We start from the raw sequence: 25,119 nt of genomic DNA, 5'->3' as shown, positions 1-25,119 counted from the left end.
GGGCCGTTATGGTAGTTTTCGGACCCAAAGTGATTACAAAATATGTATATATATATATACACATATATATATGTGTATATATATATACACATATATATATGTGTATATATATATTTTTGTTTGAAGAAACACGATGCACCTTTCATTGTTTTTGCCTTTATAAAATTTGGCCTCTGCAAAAACAAAAGGGCGGAGCGGGGTGGTTAACCAATTCCATTAAGGAGAGAATCTCAAGATAAAAGAAAATAGAGGCGAAATTAGGCGGTGAGTGCACTTGGGCCCGAATGAAGAGTGGAATTTTCAATCCCGCTTGAGGTAGGACGCAGCCCCTCACATTTGCTAAAGCAAAACAAATTCGGAAAAGGATAAAAAAAAAAAGGAGCCCCAAAGTAAACTCAGCCACAATGAATTTGAGCTTCGTGCAGAGGAAATCGCACCCAATAATAGGAGCGAATGAGCGAGGAGGGTGGGAGCGGAGAGGTCGGGCGGAGGGGGTTGTTAACTGCGGCCGCACAATGGATTAATGAGATTAACGGGGGCAATTAGGACGCCAGCCCAGCTCCGCCGGCCCGCGGCAGGGTGGCTGAATGGAAAAGATTAGGTTAATTTCATTAATTCGCAATCCACAATCGCTTTTCAGGCCCCGTAACCCCCTCCCCTTGGCACCTCTCCCCCTCCCCCTTTCCAAGAGCCCCACCACCCAAAGGAACAGAAAGGGCCAAATCTGGTTCTGTTTGTCATCTGCATATTACCAGGAACTAAATCCAGGATGACGTCGACTCAGTATAAAACCAACAAGAGGTTCAGCTGGGCTAAACTCCGTCCTACCCGCGCGTTGAGTTGAGCGAACGCTGCGGCGAGGGGAGGGCGGGAGGAGGGAGAGCGGACGCAGGGGGCGGGGAGGGGCGCGGGGCCGCGCGCTCGCCGGCGCTCTCTTTCGGTTTGGTCCCGCTCGGGAGAGTGGACCCCCCCCACTCTGAGGCTCTTTCCTCGGCGCGTCCCCGCCGCCCCCGGTCCCGGCGCGGGGCTCGGGGATGCCCGCCAGCATGTTCAGCATCGACAATATCCTGGCCGCCCGGCCGCGCTGCAAGGACTCGGTGCTGCCGGTGGCTCCCAGCGCCACGGCTCCCGTGGTCTTCCCGGCCCTGCACGGGGACTCGCTTTACGGCGCCGGCGGCGGCGCCTCCTCGGACTATGGCGCCTTCTACTCGCGCCCCGTGGCCCCCGGCGGCGCAGGCCTCCCGGCCGCGGTCAGTAGCTCCCGCCTCGGCTACAACAACTACTTCTACGGGCAGCTGCACGTGCAGGCGGCGCCCGTGGGCCCGGCCTGCTGCGGGGCCGTGCCGCCGCTGGGCGCCCAGCAGTGCTCCTGCGTCCCGACGCCCCCAGGTAGGGTCGCGCTGGCGCGGGCCTTCGCCGCTCGCTGCGGTCCTTAGCCCCTGGGGCGTGAGCGAGTGGCGGAGCGTACGTTTTCCACTTTGTACAGACTTTTCTCCTCTTGAAAAATCTGCGTCCCCACCCCTTTTGGGGGGCGATCGGGCGCAGGGGTTTTGCACACTTGCCGCCAACTTTATTGGAGAGTTAGCGGAAACCGTAACTCAGTGCCTGCCTAGGAAGACTGGGCTTTAAAAGGATCCTCTGACGGGCTTTGGGAGTGTGCGGGTGGACCCTCTGGCACGCTCCCCGCTTCCCTGCGCCCTCGATTTCCGCGCGCCTCCCATTCCCAGCACCCCCTTCAGACCGGTTTAAAGTTGGCGTGGTCACAGGCTGCCGTGTGCGCCGTGGCAAGAGAAGCGGCTGACCGCGCGCTCTACTCTGTCGCAGGCTACGAGGGCCCCGGCTCAGTGCTCGTGTCCCCGGTGCCGCACCAGATGCTGCCCTACATGAACGTGGGGACCCTGTCGCGCACGGAGCTGCAGCTCCTCAACCAGCTGCACTGCCGGCGGAAGCGGCGGCACCGCACCATCTTCACGGACGAGCAGCTGGAAGCACTCGAGAACCTCTTCCAGGAGACCAAGTACCCAGACGTGGGCACCCGCGAGCAGCTGGCCCGGAAGGTGCACCTCCGCGAGGAGAAAGTGGAGGTAGGCGCGCGCGCCCCGAAGCCCTTCCCGGCGAACAGGGCCCCAGCCGGGTTTGCGCGGTCCTGCCCGGGTCTCCTCGCGCTTTCAAATAAAACTTCCCAGCGGCGGCCCGGAGGCTGCTGGGGGGCGCTTTAGGCCCAGGAAGTTGAAGGGAAATGCGGAAGCGGGAGCGAGTCGCCTCTCTTTTTGTTGGCGTTCGCGCGCGGTCCCCCCGGGTTTGGACTCCGCGCGGCGGTGGCCCCGCAGCCACGCCGCGCCCCGGTGCGCCCGGGCTTTGCGGGAGCGCGCCCGGGATCACGACTGTCGTTGGGTCCTCCCTCGTGAAACAGGTCTGGTTTAAAAACCGCCGGGCCAAATGGAGGCGGCAGAAGCGGTCCTCGTCGGAGGAGTCGGAAAACGCCGAGAAGTGGAACAAGCCGCTGTCGAAGGCGTCGCCGGAGAAGAGGGAAGAGGAAGGTAAAAGCGATTTGGACTCGGACAGCTGACGGCCGCGGGCCGGCCGTGGCACTTGCCTAACTCGAAGGACTTGCACAGACAGACGATGCTACTTTCTTGCACACGCGCTGCCTTGCGGGAGGGGTCGAGAAAGAGGGCCGAAGAGCTGTAAATAGTGTACAGAATCGGGAGGGCGGGAGCCCGGGCTTGGGCCGCGCAGGGGCTCACAGCTCCGCGGTCCGAGGCCTCCGGTGCCTCGCTTCCCACCGTAGTATTTATAGTTAAGTTAACGGTGACAATACAATAAAGTGATGACGATGTAGATGGCCACATTCCGTATTTCGTACTCCTCTGCCACCACCGTCATCTGTGGCCCGTATTTCGTACTCCTCTGCCACCACCGTCATCTGTGGCCCAGAAAAAAAAAAATCTATGTAGTCTGTAGCTTCGGAAGAATAATTGGGCAACTGTGACCTACTCAAAAAAAGAAAAGGAAAGAAAAAGAAACTCTGGGTATGGATCAGTCACAGGACCGGTGTCCTGGTTTAGAAGCACAGTTCTCTAGGTCTCCAGGAACGGGGTGGAGAGTGGCATTGCCGGGGCCTGGTAGGGGCTGGAGGGCGTAGCACTGCCCGTGAGAAGGGCAGCCCCAGGTTCCTGTCACCCCGGGCCCAACCGGGGAGAACCAGGACTCTCCCTCCTTGCCGCGGACAGGAAGCCTAGCGGGAAGGCAGGATCCACACCGGAGCTGGGGAACCTGGGAGCCTCTCCCGAGCTGCTTAGCCGCCCGCCAGGCCCTGCTCTTGCGAAATCCCCAGACCTGTGGCGCAGGGTCCGCCCGTGAAATTAGGCAGCGCACTCGCCCGCATCTCGAGGCTTTCCTGGATCTGTCGTGGTCGTCTCCACTGCCTCCTTTCTCCGCAGCAAGCGTCTCACCCCACAACCCTGCTGGGCCCAGCTCCCTCCTGTGGGAAGTGCCAGCTCCAGGGCCCAGTGGAAACCCCAGCACTTCTGGGACCCTCATGCCTCTCCCCAGGCATTTGGTCCCCGGGATCTGTTGGTCAACCAGGCCTAAGAGGGCCCTGGCAGCCGAGTCACTGCGAAGTGGGAAGGTGGTGGCCTCCTGCTTTGTCCCTGGAACTGTCTCCCCTGTTTCGCTAGTTGGGCTAGAGGAGTGCCCTGAGTTCGCCTTGTGAGCAGGCCAGAGAAGCTTCCCTGCCTGATAAATGCTTGGGACGGACGCAGCAAGAACATGCCTTCTGCATGGTCCCGGGACCATCAGGGGGATGGGGCAGAGGCCCCGGGCCAGCAGGAATGGCTTTTAGTGTGTTAAATTTTATAGATTTTGCATTAAATCTGTTTTATGGACGAGGAAGCTAAGGCTCAGAGCTTCCCTGCCTGGCGGATGTAGCTGCTGTGCTGGAGTGGGTGAGCTTGTGCTTCCTCCTGGGCTGCCACCAGCATTTGGTGCAGGGTCCCTCCAGGGGAAGGGTGTGCATACGCGAGGGAACAGCTTTTCACGAGAAGCAGCATTTTTTTCCCAGCTTCTTGTGTTTGAAAGGTATTCCAGGAACAGGTGAAGTGACACTTATGAATTATGAAGTGATTCCCAGTCATGCCTTTTTAATAAGGAGGAGGCAACAATTTGGAGGTCAAGTTTGCCTCAAAGGGCAAGATCGCCTTGGTTCGTATCCAGGCTCCATTATTTGTGACCTCGGGCTAATTAACCCCTCTGCTCCTCACTTTCTAGGACTGTAAAATGGGCATAATGATAGTATCTGCTTTTCAGGGTTGACGTGGACATTTAAAGGCACTAATACATGCACAATGGTGCCCAGCATAGGAGAATCCTTCAACACAGCTACTTATTTTTTTAAATGTTATGATTTATTTTGTGTCAGACTCAGCACTTCCAGGTTTGTGTACCTGTTCTCACTTTGCTTTCAAGAACTCTGAGATGGGGAATGTTTTCACCATTTTACAAATGAGGAAATTAAGGTTCAGAAAGGTTAAATGCTTTTACAACATTCTGCTCATAAGAAATAAAGAGGGGTTACCGTCTTTGCCCAGCTAAGTCTCATACCATAATTGGAAATGTTCTCACTAATACCAGTTCTGCTGAGAAATTCTCAGAGGCCGATGCACTGATTTCAAAGGAATCTTTTGATGGTTATTGTTTTACCTCCTCCTAGATATCAGCCTTACAGAATGAGGGAACCTTGCCTGCTGTGCACTCTGCCCCCTAATCACAGTTCCTGGAAGCTGTCCCCTGTCCCGTTGGAGAGGGGCAAGCTTGCAGGGGAATCCAGGACCAGCCCTGAATTCCACCCCTCCTTCCGTACTCCGTTAGTTGAGAGCATTCTAACATAGGACGGAAGTGGGCAGCATCACTCCACCCCGAGAGATGTGACATCTCCAGAACTCTCTAAACTCCTTTGTGTCTCTTTGTCCATAATTTGCTCTCCGAATCCCTATACAACAGTATCTTACTTATTTTTAAATCTGAGTCTAGTCTGAAGAGGGGTCCATGGCAAGTGACAGGGAGAAGGGGGGTGGAAGGAGGAGTAGATTCTAAGACACTCCCCCCCCGCCCCGGGAGCATCTGGTGAAAAGCCAGGTTTGGGGGGGAAGGGGGTGCGAGGAGGGCGGAAGAGCTGGAGAGCTGCTTGGCCCCAGGCAGGCCCAAGGTGGCAAGCCAAAGCTCTTTGCCTGTCCACGTGTCCACGCCTGAGGCCCCCATGATCGCCCAGCTCACAGGAAATAAACATAATAAACATCTGGAACGAAGAGGGAAATGTCAGGAGGGTCTGTCTAATTGCAGTCCACCCACCTTCCTTCTGCATTCCCCCGTCAGCTGTGGAGCTCAAACCGTTGACTTAGCCTGGCTGTTGGATTCAGGAAGCCGGCCGGATGGTGTCACAGAGCAGAGGGCACTTGGCCTTCAAGAGCTGTCGTTGGGCCTTGTAATTGTGTTTGGTGGGAATCCGGCTCACAGTGTCAGCAAGTGGTGCGTATACCTGTTCAAACGGGCAGGGCGTAAGCCAGTGTCCGCCCAAGTGTTTCCCGGTCCGGTTTCCACCTCCCCAGCTGGAGATCTTCCCATTTCACAGTTGAGCAATCTGAGGCACAGAGTTAACACAAAGGGCCAAAGTGAGAACTGTCATCTGCAAGGGACAAGACTCGTGATTTCCCTAGATGAGGCTTCCTCACAGAACCCAGATGGTTGTTTTTGGTAATGACACAAGCTGTGTATAAAAGTTCACCCACAGCGAATGACTGCAGCAGTGAATGCAGTTGCCCCGAATCTGCCACAAAGTGCCAGACAGAGTAGCAAAGAAAAGTAACAACATTTACAACCCCTCACATTATTAGTCTAGCACTTTCTACTGCAGAGTCCCTCCATACACACTTCAGGCCCTCAGGAGCTAGAGGTCGCAGCCATTTTGCAGATGGGAAGTGGAGGCTCAGACCAAATGCCCAAGACATGCAGTAATTGGCGGAGGCCCTGAACCCCCAAACCTGAGCAAACTTCCCACATACCTCTTGGGGTGGTGGCAAGGTATGGGGTCACAGCTTCCAGGTGCTCCAGGTCACCTGTGCCATGGAAGGTCCTGGCTGCAAGGAGCTGACAAGTAAGGAAAAGTGGAGTGTGTGGGGTAAGAAACAGGGTTCTCGGGTTCCAAATATGTTCCACGGAGGACAGCTCTCTCCATTCTTAGCGGTTGGCTGTGCCTGGATTATGGGGCAGTGGGGGAAGGGCTTGAAAACAATTGCCTTACAAACCGCACCCAGAAAGAGTGTATCGCAATGACAGTTCTTTAATCAAGTTGCCTTTCAGCAGCTTTTGAACTTGGAGCTAATGTTTTAAGCCTGTGTGAAGGATGTCATTTTAATGGCTGTGTGTGAGAGCAAAGCTGGCAGAGCCCTCTTTCCTTTGCACGTGGGGGAAACGAGGCCGCAACGTTGGAGTGACAGCTCATTTTCTGAATTAGATGAGGTTTGAAGTGACTCAAGTAGAATAGTTAAGGCACCAAGACCCTCCCCCCACCCCCAAAAGATCGTTAGGTCTCTGTCTCGGGTCCCCCAAATTGACTTTCCTTTGTTCATTATACGTCTTCACGAAGGTGGCATTCCAGCCTGGGGAGGGCCAGGCAACGTGATGTGAGTGGACAGCTGGGTGGCTGGCCTGTAAGCCACACGGCTCCAGGCCTCCATCCAGACGGGGTCATGTGCTTGCCAAGTGACCTGGGAAAGGTTCCTTAAGCTTTGTGTCTATCTGGTTCCTTCCTTACCTGCGAAATGGGCTTGGGCACAAGATTAGAGAGAATGTAAGAACCCAGCAGAGTGTCTGACACATTGATTCTTGTGTACTTTGAAAAACACCTTCAAATCAGTTGGGTCATGCCCCACAAAAGTGGATTGGAATTAGGAATGAAAGAACGCACCTTGTTTTTCATTGTAGTTGGTTTAGGAGTTTATGCATGACCACGGGACATAAACTCTAAGGAAACTGAATGTAATTGCTGTGGATTTAAGACAAGGAAGCGTCTGATAAGGTATAATAGGTTGCATTCTCCCTAAGAGGTTAAGGACAAGGAGATTTAGAGTGAAGAAGGAGAGAATTCAGAGTGAATTCGGACTCAAATTTCCAGGTTTTGCGGAAGGATCTTGAAGTTTTTTTCAGGAGTAAAACGAAAACAAACAGCAGCAGCCAGTGCAGAGCCCTCCAACGTTCTGGAAGAAATGGATCCGGCTGGGTTTTGGCAGTGAGGGCCTGTCACAGAGCCAAGTGACAACAGGGAAGACCTCTCTGCTCATCGTGGCTTGGTGTTAAGTCTGGGGAAAAGAAGCAGCCATTGTCTTCGCGGTCCGAATGACCCACGGAACAAACAGGATGGATCGCGGTTTTGAAAGTGGGTCTGTCATTTCTGGCTTCCCCGTCTGCCCTCACGGTGTCTCACTCCGGGCGGCGTCCGTGAGAAGAGATGTTAAGAATTTCTCTCCCAACCCCCTTCCTTTCCTTAGGAGTTTGTTCCACTTACACCTTCTGTTTCCCTAATTTTCCGGCCCTCCAGAGTCTGCTGACCAAATCAAGCGGCCGGGTTTAGCCGAGGGAATCGCGCTTCCCCTGGCGTGGGCATCCCCTCCCTTAACCTGAGCTGATTTCTAGAAACTGTAATTAGTGAGATCATTTTAGCCGAGATGGACTGAGCTTAACAGTGTCCATATCCTTTCCTCACCGATTTATTGGGTGGATCACGCCGAGCCCAGGAAATGCTTCAACCCCGTTGCGTTACCCGTGAGGCTGCCACGGTGGATTGAGGAGGCAGATTCTCCTCCTTGCACTGGGAAAGGCTGAGCCCCGCTCCCAGCATGCACATCCCGCCTGCCCACAGCTATAGCCATGCTCCCAACACCCAGAACTCACACTTGGGAACTTGTTCAAAATTTTTTGGGGGGAGGGTGGGGTAGGACAGACATATCTTTAAGAAATGTTCAGAGAAAAGACCATGTTGTCCAGCAGCCCGCAGTATGCCACAGGTGCAGTGTCCCAAACAGGCTGCACACAACACAGTGGCGAGAGTCCCACAGCACCGCAGGGCCACACAGAGAATTGACACGCTGGCAAACGTGTTTCTCCTGTGGGCCTGGGACGGGGGTGGGGGAGTAGGGCACAGCAGCCAGGTGGGGCTCACTGCAGAGAGAGCCGGGGGCGAGGGCCAGTGTGGTCTGAATCACCCCAAGCAGTGTTTGTCCAGCCAGCCTCACGGTGATGGTGCCCGCTTTAATCGTGTCCCAAACCAATTATTGACATCACCCGGCAAGGCCAAGGGATGCTTCTTTCCAGATGCAGTGTGGCTGATCCTCCTTTGAAAATCCTCAAAATGCTAACTCTGGGAACAGAAAAATAAAACTGCCTTGCTCCAGGAACCGGGGAGGCCCAAAGCATTTGGAAAGTCCCCCTCTGCGAGGAAGACTCTGTGAAGTCAGAATCCCAGCTGGTCGTTTCATCTGAAGAGGTTCCTACGAAGGCCAGATGGCTGGGACATTGCAGGGGGATGCGCGCTCGACGTGGTTGTGTGTTTGAGGAATCCATATTTAAATCCGAAACCAAGTGAATCACTTTCTACAGAAGTGGGCAGGGATGGAAATTCTGTGTGTTGCTGTCCCCTCTCCACTGGTGCGGGATGCCAGGAGCGTGGTGGCGCATCCTCTGCTTTAGGGTTGTTTTTGTTTGGCATCTGCTTTCACTGCAAGAAGCCAGCAGACAGACGTACACGGGCTGAATCAGAGACTTCGTCCCCTTGTCCTTTGCTTGAAGACACCCCCTCAGTTTTGTTTTGGCCTGTGTGGTAACTGGACTCTGATACAAATGTGAGCGGAAGTAAACAATCCTTTCCTCGACTGTAATTAAAGCTCTAGAAAGATCGGAGATCTTTATGATTTATTTCTGTCTTTATGGCAGATGTTTGTGTGTAGCTTTTCATTTTTTAAAAATGGGAAATATTTTCTGCACTGCCCGGAGGGTGTCATTAAAAAAAATGGATCTTGCGGTATTTGAAGATGGACAGTTTCATAATCACTTTGCTGGGCACGTCCCCGTCTAAGCCCTTCTAAGCAGCATAAGGCAGGGTGGAGAGCATCTCTGTCATCGTGTTAGGACGGTAGCTACCGTGACGGCTTTTGCCCGGAGTCAGGTACTGCTCTGACTGCTTAATTGTCTGTATTTTGTATGTAGTCCTGTCCGTGCCTCTGTGGAGCTGGCATTATTGTCGCCGCCGTGCAGAAGTTGAAATGACGTGTCCGTTTAAGTAAGGTTGAATCTCAGACTGTGAGTTCAGTGCTCTTTCTACACTGTCATACCATCTCTCTTGATAAGGACCAGCCGAGAGGTCTGGATTCGAATCCCAGTCTGGTCACCAGCAGGCAGTGTCATTTTTGAGCTGCCCCCTCATTTCTGACATGGGAGGACTGTAATTTCCTGCAACATGTGAAAATTACATGGAGTTCTGCAAACGTAAATGATTAATCATGGTAACTATATCAATACATTAAAAATAGAAGCATGTAAACAACGTATTTATTGAAAACTTTCAACAACAATAATAGTAATAATAATAATGGCCTCCATTCAGTTCACAAATATTAAAAGGATGCCTAGTCTGTGTCAGGTCCTGTTCTGGGTGCTGGGGATACAGCCTCTGCCCTCCTGCAGTTTTCTGTTCTGTTGGGTGAGACAGTCACCAACTAGACAGGCTGTGATTTCAGATAGAGTAAGTGCTAAGGTGAAAGCCACGTCTGTTGAGGTGACAGACGGTGTTAGGGGATGATTCAGGGTATTTTACAATCTAAGATTGATGTGCTGAGGGCATTAAATGTCATCTCAAGTAATCCTCTAGAGCGGGGGTGGGCAGACTGCGGGAAAATGTGGTCCACTGCCTGTTTTGTCAATAAAGTTTTATTGGAACATAGCTGTGCCCATTTATTTATATATTGTCTATTCCCTCTATAACTGCAGAGTTGAGTTGTTGCAATAAAGGCTATAGAGCCCATAAAACTGAAAATATTTACTATCTGGTCTCTCAGAAAAAGTTCGCAGACCTTGGTCTAAAGTTTAGTTTAAATCAGAAATGAAAGCTGTTGCTAATAAGGGATGAAGCCAGGATTTACACCCAATTCCTTCATCTATGGTCTTGGCACAGTGTTAGGCCTCCCTCGATGGGGGTGGGGATGGGGTATAAGGCTGGATATGGATGCCGAGTATATCTAATATGGCACCTGATGCCTGGGAGCTGCTCTCTTGTGCAAGAAACAATTTCCAAACAATAGAAAACAGGATGTCAAGAAGTCCTCAAGTATGTGACATTGGCTAGGGGACCGAGAGAAGACAGCTACAACCCCAGAAGGCTTCCTGGAAGAGGTGAGAGTTGCAAGTGGGTTAGTATTTGGCAAGAGGAAGTCCCCTTAATCCAACCAGAAAGGAGGCTGCCTGGCTGGCACACCCCAATGTTTCTGGGTACCAGTTAGCTCCCTCTGTTCATCCAACACTCGCCAAGCGCCTACTGAGTGCCAGGCCCTGTCTGGAGTTGGGTGACAAACGAATAAGTCAGCTAACCTCAGACACCTGGATTCGGCCGGTCCCATACCAAATGACCAGTGCTGAGGTAGAGGGTGAAAACCCCACGACGTGCTGTGGCTGGGCAGAGGAGGGGGTCCTAGGCTTTAAGGGGGGGGGTCATTGGAGCCCCATGGTTTGAGGCGCCTGGTGATTGTGGCGAAGGAGGTGGGAAAGCAGAGTGTGAAAAAGAAAGGGGTGTGTTTGGCCATGCAGAGAGCAGAAGGACCGAGGCAGGAACTTGGCAGGCATCCGCGGTCTGGCACCGTGTGGTGCTCCGTTTACTGAGTACCACCCTGCAGGGCGGGCTTCCCTTCCCTGTCAGGTGTCAGAAGATCGCCACCAAGATGCCCAGAGTCCTGCTAACGCAGTGTTCGCGTCCACTGCCAGCCACAGGCCTTTCTGGCTGAGAGAGGCCCGTGGGGCCGTATCTCGTCAGCATCTGCTTGGCGTCCTCTCCATCTGCTATTACAGAAGGAGAGAAAAACATCTCACTCAGAGCCTTCTGCGGAGATTTTTTTATTATTATTATTTGGAATGGGTTTTAAAATATAGTGATTTGTGGCTGGTAGTCGAGTTCATCAAAGTGATTTTTCCAGATGCTGTAGTTCTTAGGCGGCTGACACATTAAGCCCCCCTCCACCCCCACCCCGTGTTCTGTTTCTCTCCAGCCTTAGGCAGCGATCCTTTCCCACAGGATCTGCCCGAGGCATGCGTGCAGCATCTTATGGCGCGTAGAACCTGTCCTTGCAACAACCGTGGGTCGCGGGCATGGCGGGCACTGTTCTTCCCATTTTACAGAGGATCGAACTGCTCTCCTAAGATCACATAGCCACAGGGGAAGAGCGGAAGAGCAGAATTCTCGCATTTATATCTGGCTTTGTCTGTGCACACAGATACAACTGTTCTTCCTGGATGTGACGGCGTGTTTGTTTCAGATGAGGCCCAGACTCACGCTCTTCCTGGTAACCAAATTCTCCAAGTGCCACTTCCTCCACACAGCCTTCTTGGGTCACTCCAGGCTTTCTTAGGCCTCAGAGACTTTGGCCTGGTCTCTTGGGGATTCTTAAGAGTTTGTAAAGACCCTTGGATATGCTTAGAGTTCATGCAGGCCCATACTGCCATGATGCCCCCCTGCCAAAACTTCATGTCTGCCAGTGACCATGAGATTCTAAGGCTTTAAGAAAGCAGGTCTGCTCCAAATATCTGTTGCCATCACCTTCCCCCACCTCTATACAGATTTCCACGGCGTCCCAGAGAATCTTGCCCTCCTCAAAATCCCTTGATAGAGGGGTTGTCTCTATTCACAACCTCTGACACAAGGCAAACCTGGAGGAGTTATATTAACTCACTGGCATAGATTTATTTTTAAGCTGTTTTGGCTCATGTGTGGAACACAGGTCAGCTTTGATAATGGAGACAGTGAGTGACTCTAAAGCCCCTGGCAGTCTATGAGTGATTTTTGCACTCAACTTGTCATTGGGTCCCCACTACCTACCTTCGAGGCAAGTGTTCCTTTCCCTACCACACGTGGGAGGGGGTGGCCCTCAAGGCTACGGGATGGTGAATGAGAATCGGGTGAAGGGGGGTGGGGGCTGTGAGCCTCTAGGATAGGAAGGCTGCGCGCGGGCTGCGGCAGGCTGGAAGGAGCCGCCCCTCGGCCCTCCCTCTGCTCTTGCTGAGCAGACCTTTCTTCTGGATAAGGCAGCCCAAGAACAGCTCCTTGGCTCTGCATGCCTCCGCCGAGCTCTTGGGCCCAGGGGAAGTGCTCTTGTGGGCGGGCGGGGGCAAAACCCTTCTCTGAGCGCAGCAGTGGGGAGGCGGGGCTGCCTCTGAGCACACCTCCCCAGCTGGAAAGGATTTCCTCCACCTGTCCAGCTGCTTTCCCCATGGCGGAGGGGCCTTGAGGGCATCTCTGGCCGGCACCGGGTAGTGGAGGTGAGGAGCGCGTCCTCTGCTGTGTCTCGCGGCCTGGGCCCTGGCAGATGGGCCCCACTCGCCCCTCTTCATTTCTTTCACTGCCAATTGCTGCCAAGTTAGGCTTTGAGTTAGGACTGAGCATGGGGGTGGGGAGGCGAGGGGCAGAGAGGACTGGATTCGTTGATGGAAGTTGGGCCTCCGCAGCTTCCTGACTCAGTGACCCTTGGTCTCCACACTCTGCCTCTGGGCCTCAGTTTCCCCACCCGTTAGGGAGAGTCATCAGTCAGTCCTGTCTCGTCCACCCACCAGGGATGTTGAGAGGCTCACTGGTCCAGCTCGAGACATATGGCCTCTGCCATGTGTTAGGCGGCTCGCTTACTGGGAAGGGCTACGAATGCTAAAGAATTTGGATTTTTGCTGAATGATTGGGCTCATGCAATATGACCAGATGTTTGGGTCACTGGGGGACCTACGGGCGTTATGATCCCCCCGCCCAGACCCATGAATGTCCACTGAGCCAAAGTCTTAATGCTACAAAAGCTAAGGAATGGCTGCTTCCTTGGCTGTGCTGCGGTTTCTTACCTCAACTTCAATTGTGGTCACCGGGGCCCAAGTTGGGGCCTGCAGAGCTTCTTGTTGCCTGGAGGTCTGGGTCAGCATCCCACTGGCAGCGTTGGACAGGTACAGTTCTCCTGGCACTGCCAGGTGTCAGCTACGTGACCTTGGGCAAGTCAGCTCACCTTTCTGGGGCATCGTCTTCTTCCTCTGCAAAGAGAGAATGGATGTAAGACACTTAACCCAGGGCCTACAAGGAGCAAATCCTCAAGAACCGGGAGCTGTTCTCGTCAGGAGCTTTGTGTAATAGGACTTTATTTTCTACGTATGATTTTGCTTGTTCATTAATCTAAGATTAGGGATTGAACTAGTAGGGGATGGGAAGGCGTATCAGTTTCTTGTGGCTTCTGTAACAAGTTACCATAAACTTGACGACTTAAAGCAACGGAAGTGTACTTCTTCGCAGTTCTGGAGGCCAGAAGTTTGAAGTCAGGGCGCCGGCGGGGACTCGCTCCCTCCAAAGGCTCCAGGGGAGACTCTGCTGCTTGCCACTTCCAACTTCCGATGGCCCCAGGCGTCCCTGGCTGTATCACCCCAATCCCTATCTCCATTTTCTCACGACCATCTCCCCTGTATCCCTCTGTCAGATCTTCTGCCTTCCCTTTATGAGGACACTTGTCATTGGACTTAGGGCCATCCTAAATCCAGGATGATCTCATCTTGAGATCCTTAACTCAATTCCACCTGCAAAGACCCTTTTCACAAATAAGGCACATTCACAGTTTCCTTGGGTTGGGGCGTGCACATATCTTTCGGAAGGTTACCTATGAACCCATTCCAGGATGTAAGGAACAGGAAGGAATTGCTGTGACCCCACTTCTTGGCAGAGTGTGAAATGCTTCTCTTATTCACCATTCTAAGAAGGTCTGCAGCAGACCTCTGTCCCCATGGTGCTCTCCATGTGGTCATGCCAAGGTGACCTACATGTACCTATGATGCTCTGAGGGCAGAGTGCCATCCCCCAGGAGGAGGGGGATAGGCTGTAAGTACCAGAGAAATGAAAACTCTGGAAACAGCAAGTGACAGATGAGACCGAAGGTGCCCTATTTTAGTCTTCACTGGCTGCCATAACAAAATGCCATGGACAGGGTGGCTTAAAGAACAGAAATTATTTATTTTTCCCACAGTTCTGGAGTCTGGAAGTCCGAGATCAAGGTGCTGGCAGGTTTGATTTCTTGGCTTGTAGACGGCCACCTCATCTCCTTGTCCTCATATGGCCTTTCCCCTGGGCACCCTCTCCTGGGATCACTTCCTCTGCTTATAAGGACACTAATCCTATCAGGTCAGCCCCCTCCTTTATGACCTCATTTAACCTTAATTACCTCCGTAAGGCCTTATCTCCACATACGCTGGGGATTAGGGTTTCGACACATAAATTTGGAGGGGACACAGTTCAGTCCATAACACCCTCTCTGATTAGCTTCACCAATGGAACCAGCGTTTTGACAGATCCTGCCTACTGCATGTTGGATTTCTTAAGTTATCCATGATTATTAATCAAGGATGCCCATGAGAGCTTCGGTCAGCCACGTCTGCTCTTTGGATTTTCATGGGCCTCTTCCTAATAATGCTGGTAGTAACAGCCACCACCCAGTGAGCGCCGAATGCAATGCAGGGACAGTGCTAGACGGATACCACGTGTCCAGATCTCACTTCGCTCTCACCCCATAAGTGGGGACAGTCATTTGCTCCATTCGATTGATGAGGAGCCTGAGGCTCAGAGAGGGGAGATCTCCCATCTAGGAAGTGTCAGGGAGGCGCCGTGAAACCACTGATGTGAGTCTGTGTTTCTCCTTTCTTACCTCTGCTGGTTCGGAGGAGAACTTTGAGCACCCGACTCGGGCACTGCCACTGTCCTTTTATTCCCAAACCGGCCTGCGTTTCCCCATTCATCGGCGTCTCCTTCTCTCTTTGGAAGGTCGCAGGCCTGGCCAGATAACCTATTGTGTTCGTTTCGCTAATCCAAAAGCCAGTTCCACGGGGACGTCGCTGGCACAGGCAGCCTTCTCACTGCCTGCAATTACACTCAGCGCTGGGGGAAAAACCTTCCCCACACATAGCAACGGTTTCCAGGCCGAGCCGAGCTGAGGGCTTCCAAGTAGAGGGGTCATTTGGATATAGACCAGCATCTTCACAGGATGGAGGTGACCGCCAGCCAGCCAGCCAGCCGGCCAGCAACAAAGGGTGGGTGTGTCTCTTTGCAGTGAAGGGCAGTTGACCTCAAGGCTGCTCATTCTTTCCAGTGCCGGGGCGTTCTCGTCACTGGCCCTACGGATCTGGAAGCCTTCACCTTGTACGAAGAGCAGCAGCCTTGTTTTCAGAGCAAAGGTCAAGGGATCCTGTGTGCAGCGACCTCTTGCGCACGCTTGTCCCCAGAAGCCTCTACTGCCAGAATGACAGCATGCTTTCCGGTTTGCTCTTGTTTTCATTTGGATCCTCGCTAGAAATGAGAGATTTTCAATCATCGTGACCCCATTCAGTTGCATCGTTGAGGCTGTCTTTATTTTTACTGTCCTGCAGGGTTGGTCCGCATTTGGTCCAAATTACGTGACTGCAGACAGACAGCAGTAAAAGTGCTTTAGCAGGATGGGGCGGTGGGAATGGATGTCATCTGGGGGTGGAGAGCCACGTGGCTTGGCTCTGCTTTCCGAGACCCCTCGAGCCTGGTGACACAGGCAAGCCATTGATTCTCTCAGAGACATGGTTGCCTCGAGTGAAACACAGAGCTAATAACTCATGCCTCTTTGTTCTCTCTGGGGCACATTATGACCATCTTAGAAGCACGAAAGCAACTTTTTTCCCCTCTTCCCTCAGAGAGGGAGGGATGAGTGGATCCTTCAAATGAATTGGATATGAAATGGCAGAAAATGACGTTGATAACAGTCCATACTTTTGCATGCATCTAAGTATTCTTTTTATAGACCCACGACAGAGCATCTGGGAGGCCCACCGCAAGCTATGTGAAAATGGTCTGTGTGCTTGACAAATAACCACCACGCTGGAGTGCCGGCGAGTATAAGTGAGTCATTTTCCTGATGAATGCTTGAGATAATGGATGAGATAGAGTGAGGAATGTTCCAGACAAGGAACAGAGGCTTGGGGAGGAAGAGGCACTGAGTATGGCCAGGGTCTCACGGTTGTAACTGGCCAGTCCAGGACAGGGGTCTCCCAGGAGTGCCCAGTGTGCTGGGACGTGGGGCTGAGTACGCATGGCCGAGGGTCGTGGCTGAGAAGACATCTTAAGCCTCAGGCCAGGAGGGTAAGGCGAGGCTGAGATTGGAACCTAGGCCTTTAGTCCGGGGCCACGCTGACTGGAACCACTTCGGACACCGGGCGCGGGGTGCATGGGGGCAAGTGGTTGGGTGTGGGGCGCACGGGGGCAAGTGGCTTGGGATGGCGCTGTGGGCAGAGTGAGTGAGTGCCAGCCATGAGGGCAGGGGGAGGCCCGCAGGATGGAAGATCCTGGGCCGGGAGGCACTTAGGCAGCACATGAAGCCACGTAGGACTTTACCCCGAGGGCCGTGTGAACGCAGAGTCCCCACGGGAACAGCACTATTCTTAGCCAACACTAGGACGAAGGGCCGTTATGAAATGTGACCACTTCCTGTCTTGACCCCTACAGGGGTGCCCGTCTCCACCCCCAGCGCCTCCCGCTCAGGCCCTGCCTCGTGCAGTGCCCTCTCTGTCTTTGTCCGTTTGGAATGTTTCTCCTTCCTCTTTCCCTCACTTTACTCCTTCGTTTTCTTTCTTGCCTTTCCCTCTTCCAACCCCTTTGCCTTTTGCAAGGACGGGCAGGGCAGGGCTCCAGCCAGGGCAGGAGACAGATGCTGAAACAAGAATTCGTGGAGGCAGTGACCAACGAGGAGAGGGTGGCCGGTGCAGGGCCCAGGGGTTGCACAGGGAGGGGCGCGGAGCCTCCCTGGTCCTGCCACAGTCCCGCTCTGTCCTTAATGTGTTATTCCACCCGGGAAAAGAAAGAGCTGGAGTCAGGAAAGACTTCAGAATCAACAAAGGTTTTTAAAGGTTCCTGCCCTACAGCCTTTTCCAAGGCGGCCACACAGAGAGTGTCCGGTGGAGTTTAAAGAGACTGGGGTGGGGGAGGGGAGGGGAGGCCGTAGGTGGCGGCAGATGGGCGGGGCCTGGTCAGTGGGGCTTTAGCGGGAACGCTCAGTAACGGGATGGATCTCTGACTTCTCTTCCCCTCGGATTGAAGTTCCCAGTGTCTTCACTGAGACAAAAGTGTCACGTAAATGAGGCCGAGTGTGCCTTAAATTGACGACAGCTCCATTCACGGCTAAGGACATGCACAATTCTGTGGGTCACTTGGGGAGAGCTCCCAGGTTTGAAAGATAGTGAATTTTAATATGGAAAGGGATGAGGGGGTTAAAGTCTACATCTACATCAATATTGATATCATATCTGTACCTGTACTGTACCTATCCCTAGATCTATATCCAAATCGATCTCATACCTAAAACACAAGTATTCATTCACTTGCATATTTATTTTCTTTCTTTCTTTTAGGCTCACATAAATCACGCATGCCCGTGTAAAATTTTAAACTATTCCGAAGTGGATGGTGAGAGGGAAAAATCTTCCCTTCCTCCTGAGTGCGTTTCGTTAGACAGTCCATCAAGAACGACTCATGAACTTCTCCCTCTATCCGTGCGTGTAGATCAACCGCCTGCTCACAGTGGCTACCGATGCACCTGAACTTCTCCACCCGTTTCCTTGCTGCTGGTTGGGAAGCCATTTCTGATGTCTAACGGGCACGGTAAACGCCCAGAGACCACCGTGCAGGCTTCCTGTTCGACCTGTCCATGCCGGGAGAGGCCCCGAGGGGCAGAATCTGGCAGGGCAACTGCTGGCTGTTGCTGCCCCGGACATCGCAGGTGTCAGTCATGGCTTGTGCCACGCCCAGGGCACAATGGACAGGCCGGGCTTTTCTTTTCTTTTTTATTGCTCGTTGGCATTTCTCTCTACTGCACAGATCGCCCTGTTTTTCAATGGAACAGTGTGGTTTTCTTACCGTCAGAGCTTTGAGCATGTCCTTTGTCCCTTATATAGATTACGAATACTTTCTCTCCAATTATTGTTTGTATTTTAATGTTGTCTGTGGCCTTTTGCTGTACAGAGCATTTAATATTTATGGAGTAAAATTTGGGAGTCTATTTCTTAATGGCTTCTGGATTATGTCTTGCTCAGACGGGCCCACTTTACCCCACGGTTATGATAATAGTCGTCTGTACTTTTTCTAATACTTTTATAGTTTGATTTATTACATTTAGGTCTTTAATCCATCTGGAATTTATTTTAGTATCCAGGGTGATGTTAGAATTTAATTTTGTCTTTCAAAGTGATAACCAGTTATTCCAACGCTGTATGCTATACAACCTATTACCCTCCCCGCCATGGATTTGTAATATAGCATTATCTATATTTGTCTATAGTACCCTCTCTCTCTTTATCTCTCTTTCTTTCTCTCTCTGTCATCTTTTTCTGCTCCCTTGGTTGTGTTCCATTGGTTCATTTGGTAGCATGTTCTGTAACTATGCTAGTTTTATCTGATGGGGTAAGATCTTATCCTCCGTTCATTTTTTTCCCCCCAAGTTTTTAGTGGCTCATTTTGTTTTACAATTTGTTTTAAAAATCCTAGAGGAATAAATATCTCTTGATATGTTGACTGGAGCCATACTCATACTTAATTTGTAGAGATCGTACGTCTTTAAAATATCGAGTCTTAGCAGTGAGAAATACGGTATTTATCAATTGGCTCTTGCTGCATAACGAACCATCCCCAAACTCAGTGGCTTGAAACATATGTATTTATTACTGCTTACGAGTCTGTGAGTTGGCGGGAGGCTGGCTGATCTGAGCGCAATGCTGAGTGCTCTGCTTATTTCTTTTGATATTTTATTTAAGAATTATTATTCACTAAATATTTTACTTAATATTTTATTTGACTGGATGCTGAATATACCTGCAATATATCTCTAAAAACTCTTTAAATGTGCAGTTATCCCTGTGCCCAAGGGTGCGTATGTGTGTGCATCTGTGTGCGTCGGTTTGTCTGTGTGTATGTTTCTGTCTGTGTGTACGTTGTATGTGTCTGTGTGTCTGTGTGTCTCTGTGTATGATTCTGTCTGCTGCCGTGTCTGTGTGTGTGTGTGTCTGTTTGTTCATGTGTGGGATGGGGAAGGAGTTGGGGAGGCCAGAAGGTATGAATCCGTAGATTTGGGTTTGGGGGGGCCCATGTTTTAAACTCACATCTCTTAGGTGACCTTATTTCAGCCTGGCTGCCTCTTTTGGAATTCTACCCCACGATGTTTTTCATATTTTCGGATTTCTTTCCCTTTCTGGTTTTCATCTTCCCTCCTGGACCACAGGAGTCCTGCTGCTGCCACCGCCAGAGCTGCCGGCCTGTGCACAGGGTTCTGCTTGTTCCAGTGCCCGGATCAGTGACAGAGTTTTTCCCTCTGTTTATCCAGCAGTCACACCTGATTAATCTAAATCAATTTGCAAATGTCTTTATTTACATGGAAAATCCTTTGGATAAACAAGAACTCCCGTGATATAGTACACACTGGAACAAAAAATTCCCATCTCCTTCCGTAAAACAAGATTCCTGATGCACAGACACCCAGGCCATCCCAGAACATTTTGGTCTGGCCAAGGGGGATCGGCGTGCGCTTGGCCTGATGCGAACACAGACTGAATCCTTTACAAATCTCTCTGGAACCCGCCGCTCCTCCTCACTCTAGAAGAGTGATCAGAATCAGGCCTGTGAGCACCTTCTGGAGGTCAGAACTCTGGGGACCGTGGCATGTATCAGTTTCCTGGGGCCACTGTAACGAAATATCCCAAGCTGGGTGGCTTCAAACAACAGGAACTCATTCTGTCGTGGCTCTCGAGGATAGAAGCCCAAAGTCAAGGTGTCGGAAGGGCGGCGCTCTTTCCGACGGTTCTCAGGGACGATGCTTCCTCGCCTTTTCAGCTTCTGGAGGCGGCCAGTGATCCCAGTGTTCCTGGGCTTGTAGTCACATCACTCCATTCTCTGCCTCCGTCACCGCGTGGCCTTTTCTTCTGTGTGCGCCTCTTTCTGTCTTGTCTTGTAAACACAGCAGTCATATTGGATCAGGGGCCATCCCATCCCAGTGTGACCTCATCTTCACTAATTACATCGTCAATGACCCTCTTTCTAAATAAGGTCACATTCTGAAGCACGGGGGGCATGATTTTCAGCATGTCATTTTCGGGCGGTACAATTTGACCCATAACAAAAAGAGATTTGGGGCAGGAACATTCGATTTCACGTTCCATCCCTGCCTTTTGCTGGCGATGGGCAGACTATGTCGTCCCTGAGACTTGATTCCTCTCTCTGTGCGGTGACTGTCACAGACTCTGACCGGCAGGACTGACCTGCAATCAGGTGAGATGATGCAAATTACTCATCATAGAGCAAGTCCTCCATCGTATTGATTCTGCTTCCTTCCGTCAGGCCAATTCGTAAAATACGAATGTTTGTCTTCTAAGCTTCCAATTTAAAAAGTTTGCAGTATCCGGAAGGGTTTCTGTGGCAAATGAAATCCATGCTAAGAATTTCAGAACACACAGTGGCACATATTTTGAGTGGTGAGGAGAGGCAGTCTTTAAGTGTTATCCCATGCTGACAGCCGCCAGCTCGCTCGTGCCAATGATTGCACAAATGTAACACAGGAGCCAACTGGAGGCAGTGAGCTTCAGGGGTGGTTTAGTCTCCTAATATTTTTGCAGATAGGGCTGTTATTAAATAAAGAAGCTTTTTTCATTGTTGTTTCTAAATAAAAGACGGGAGATACCTCATGATTCAAATCCGAAGGTCAGACTTGGTCTTATGTCTGTGCTCCCAGTGAACCTCGAGTACGTTCCAGAAGGCTAAGGTTGTATTGAAACTGTCTGTGACCCTGTCTCCCTGTAAATTTGTGTCCTGGGGACAGGGTGACAGTGCTATTTATTTCTCTACCCAGAATATTCCACTTATTTGTTGCTGCATAACAAGCCACTCCAGAACTTAGTGGTTTAAAATAACATGTTTTTGTCTCTCGCGGTGCTGAAGGTTGACTAGGCTCAGCCGGGCTGTTTTCACACAGTGTCACACACGGCTGCGGTGGGATAGTGGCTGGGTTGGCATCATCTGGAGGTCACATGATCATGGTCTGACCGGGAAGGAGCCCCTTGGACATTTCGATCTCCACGTGGGCTGTCTGCATGGTTTCTCCTGCATAGTGGCCTCTCGGTAGCTCGAGTCCCTATGGTGGCTCATGTCCCCAAAGAGAGAGAACCAGGTAGAGCCTGTGTTGCCTTTTAGGAATGAGTCTCTGAAATCGAGACTCATGCGTAGTCCCTGAGTCTGCTGTGGGTCTGAGGTCAGCAGGGCTGGCCGTGGGAAAAGAAGGTGAATGAACATGCTGTGGAGGAGTGCGAGGTCAAATTGGAACCCGGGAGGCTAGGCTGGAACCCACCAGGAGGCTGCGTCTCATGGGATCCCACATTAGTCTTTCATTTCTGCCAAGCCCATGACCTTGATGCCTTAGGTGAAATGCAAAAGAGCTGGGTACTTCCCCACAGGAGTCCCTGGCACAGGTGGACATGATCGGGTTATACACATAGCTCGACCCAGGATTCGGGACCCTGAAGGAGGAGATGGGGCAGGAGCTGGAGGAGCTGTGGGTCCGGGTGCTGCTGCTCCAGCCAAGTGGGCCTGGAGCCCTGTGAGGGTGGGCGTGAGCTCCAACAGCGTCTGCCCCTCCGCCAGCCATGGGGGTGGTGCAGGAGTTCTGGTGGAGAAGGTGACATCTGCTTCCCGTGCTGGGAAGAAGGTAAACACGCCTCCGTTGCTGGTGGACATGCGATTGTCATGACCTTTTGGGGCACCGATCTGGCAAAACGTGTTAAATTACATACACAGCCGCTTTGACCCACTTATCATATAAATAATGCGAGGCTGTATATTCAATGTTGAATAATTTGTAGTGATTCATTATAATTATAGTAATGGATAATCCTTAATAATTCATTAAACTAACGAATCTGGGAACTTGGAGTGATTTGCATGACGTATTAAAAGAGAAAACAAGCTGAAGTAGAGCGTATATGGTGAGAACCCATATTTTTCTTAAAACATTCGACGAAACTTTTGCATCTGTATGTCTACATGTATGTGTGTGCTCGTCATATCTCTAGAAATAATTTTACGAGCATGGGGAAAATATGGAAAAGATAAATGCTAGGTTGTTAATGTTGGTTAAGTGGAGCGGGGTGAGGCAGTAGATGGGAAGCCACATAAAAGAGAAAAAGGCAGATGTAAGACAGGGACAAGCGGACCCAACACCATTTGATGAAGATGACCTCATGGAGGCCGTTAGTCAAGATTACACGTTCGTGCTTATGTGTAATTTATCTCTACTAATGCCCTTTGCCTCGAAGTGCATTTTGCCTGATGTTAATATGGTCACTCCATCCTTCTTAGGCTACTTTTTATATGGTGAATTATTTCCATCCACTTACTTTCAAGCTATCTATCTGTCTTTATAATTAAAGTACGTCACTTTTAGACAAACTATAGTTGGGTCTCTTTCATCCATTCAGATCATTCTACCTTTTCATGGGAGTATTTAGGCAATTAGGATTTAATGAGATTATTAATATGATTGGATGTAGGCCTACCGTTTTATTACTTATTTTTGATTTGCCCCTTTGTTTTTTAAAATTGTTTTTAGTAGTATGTTCGTTTCAGGTGTACAGCATAGTAGTTAGACATTTATATAACTTACAAAGTAATCCCCCTGATACTTTTAAATTTTTTTTTAGAATAATGTGGAATTTATAGAGAAGGTGCAAAGGTAGCAATGGACTGAATGTTTGTGTCCTTCCGTAATTCGTAGGTGAATCCTACCATCTGACGTGATGGTGTGAGGAAGTGGGGCCTTTGGGAGGTGACTAGGTCATGAGGGTGGAGTCCTTGTGAGTGAGATTCGTGTCCTTATAAAAGGAGACACGGGATCCCTCTTTTACTCTCTGCCTCGTGAGGACATAAGAAAACGGCCATCAGCAAACCAGGAAGAAGAGCCTGACCAGAACCGATCAGCCAACACCCTGATCTTGGACTTCCAGCTTCCAGAACTGTAAGAAACGAGTGTCTGTGGTTTATAAGCCACCCCGTCTATGGCATCTTGTCATAGCAGCCGGAACAGATGAAGGCAACAGCACAGAGTGTTCTCTCCACCCCTCATCCGATTTGCCCCGCTGTTAACGTCCTACATCATACTTTAGCATGGCACATCCGTCACAAGTAGGAAACCGGCCTCGAATATTACTGTTCACTAAACTCCAGGCTTAATTTGGATTTCACCATTTTTTGTTTTTTGTTTTTTTCCATTAATGTCTTCTTTCTCATCCAGGTACCACATTGCATTTAGTCATTATGTCCCCCTTAGTCTCCTCTGGTCTGTGACAGTTTCTGTCTTTCCTTCCTATAAAATATTCCTCGCCTTGGGGTTGTCTGATGTTTTTCTCATGATTAGACTGGAGTTATGGAGTGTGAGCAAGAATACAGTATGATAGACGTGAAGTGCCCTTTGCATCCTATTATATCTGGGGGTCACGACATCACTATGACTCAGCACCGGTGATGTTGACTTTTGACACCTGGTTAAGGTGGGGTTTGCCAGGATTCTCCTCCGTAAAAGTCCTCTTTTCTCCTTTTCATACCCTACTCTTGGGAAGCACATCACTAAATCTAGCCCCTCAAGAGGACTGGGCGATCTAGGGGGAATTAAGCTCCACCTCCTATAAAGGGAATATCTACAATATATAACTGAAATTCTTTTGTAAGAAAGATTTGTTTCTTGTCCTATTTATTTATTCAATCATTTATATAAGTGTGAACTCATGTATATTTTATACTTTGGGTTATAATTCAATACTATGTTATTTATTCGTTGTTCGGATTGCTCTGGTTTTGGTCATTGGGGGAGCTATTTCAGGTGAGCTCCTGTCTGTTTAACTTGTCCCTACTCTAAAGTTTTATGATCGGATTTACCCTGAAATTTTCAACTTTTCAGATGTGTGAGCCAATAAGATTTCCCTCTCCTCTTTATTTCTTAAACTAATTTGAGTTAGATATCTCTCAGTTCTGAGCACAGAGAGACCCAATATAATATATAGCACGTATAATATACCTGGTATATAACAGATATATATATATATATATATATATATATATATATATATATATATATACACACCAGACTTAAATATAATAGAACTATTAAACTAATTGTTGAGAATTGTTAAAAAATACTGAAGTGAAAACATGATCACACTCAAAATTTAGGCCAGTATAATTACTGGTGTTACACAGATAGTGTAACTTTGAGCTTCCTGGTAACCAAAGCAAAAATAAAAATAGGATGGAGTCTATAATACTTGTCTGATTAAAGGAAACATACCAACCTCTTAAGTGAGGTAAAGTAATCCTTGTTCCACATGTTGCAAATAGTGTTTTCTCATGAGGATTCTTACTCACGAAGATATTAAGCAGCATAGGATTTCTCTAAAGATGCTGTAACATTCCAATATAAAAGCAAAGGATGTTATTATTTCAGTGCAATTTAGTAAAGGCATTTCTGTAAGAAGTTAAGTTCCTGTGGTCTGGGAACCAGCTTTTTCATGTTTTAACCTCATACAGACTGACAGCTTAGGGCACTGGAGGAATGGATGGATAGTCTGTCTTATAGTATCTTTTTCATGTATTCTTGGATATTTGAAGGATAGCAGCCAAGCTATTTTTTAAAAAATGATACGTACGCTGAGCACACACACATTACTGAAAGGGCAGTGATCTGTAAGTCATGATTCGAACTCTCATATTTGATCTGGAGATTTAACTTTGCAATTTCCACTGATGTT

At 50.1% G+C, this 25,119-nt stretch overlaps 1 protein-coding gene and 1 long non-coding RNA gene across 5 annotated transcripts in view; one reads left to right on the top strand and one right to left on the bottom strand.

The window, feature by feature from the left end:
- Nucleotides 1–858, bottom strand: part of LOC120619658 (uncharacterized) — a 60,932-nt gene extending 60,074 nt beyond the window's left edge. Inside the window, exon 1 of the long non-coding RNA XR_005657586.1 lies at nt 753–858. This is a non-coding gene — a long non-coding RNA (uncharacterized LOC120619658). The remainder of the gene's footprint in view (nt 1–752) is intronic.
- Nucleotides 859–862: 4 nt separating this feature from the next.
- The window catches only part of GSC (goosecoid homeobox), a 72,930-nt gene continuing 48,673 nt past the window's right edge, over nt 863–25,119 (top strand). For 2 of the 4 annotated variants that reach the window (XM_039884129.1, XM_039884131.1), the window contains exons 1-3: nt 863–1,389; nt 1,825–2,084; nt 2,414–2,540. In XM_039884129.1, the coding sequence (XP_039740063.1) occupies nt 1,035–1,389; nt 1,825–2,084; nt 2,414–2,540 (742 nt within the window). In that variant the 5' untranslated portion in view covers nt 863–1,034. Of the gene's footprint in view, nt 1,390–1,824; nt 2,085–2,413; nt 2,896–16,091; nt 16,190–17,694; nt 18,963–25,119 lie in introns of those variants that run through there. The other 2 variants (XM_039884127.1, XM_039884130.1) reach the window with 2 other exon arrangements.

Source organism: Pteropus medius, unplaced genomic scaffold, assembly GCF_902729225.1.
Source record: "Pteropus medius unplaced genomic scaffold, Ma_sr-lr_union100, whole genome shotgun sequence".
In the NCBI taxonomy this organism is placed as follows: Eukaryota; Metazoa; Chordata; class Mammalia; order Chiroptera; family Pteropodidae; genus Pteropus; species Pteropus medius.
This window is presented reverse-complemented; position numbering and strand designations above follow the sequence as displayed.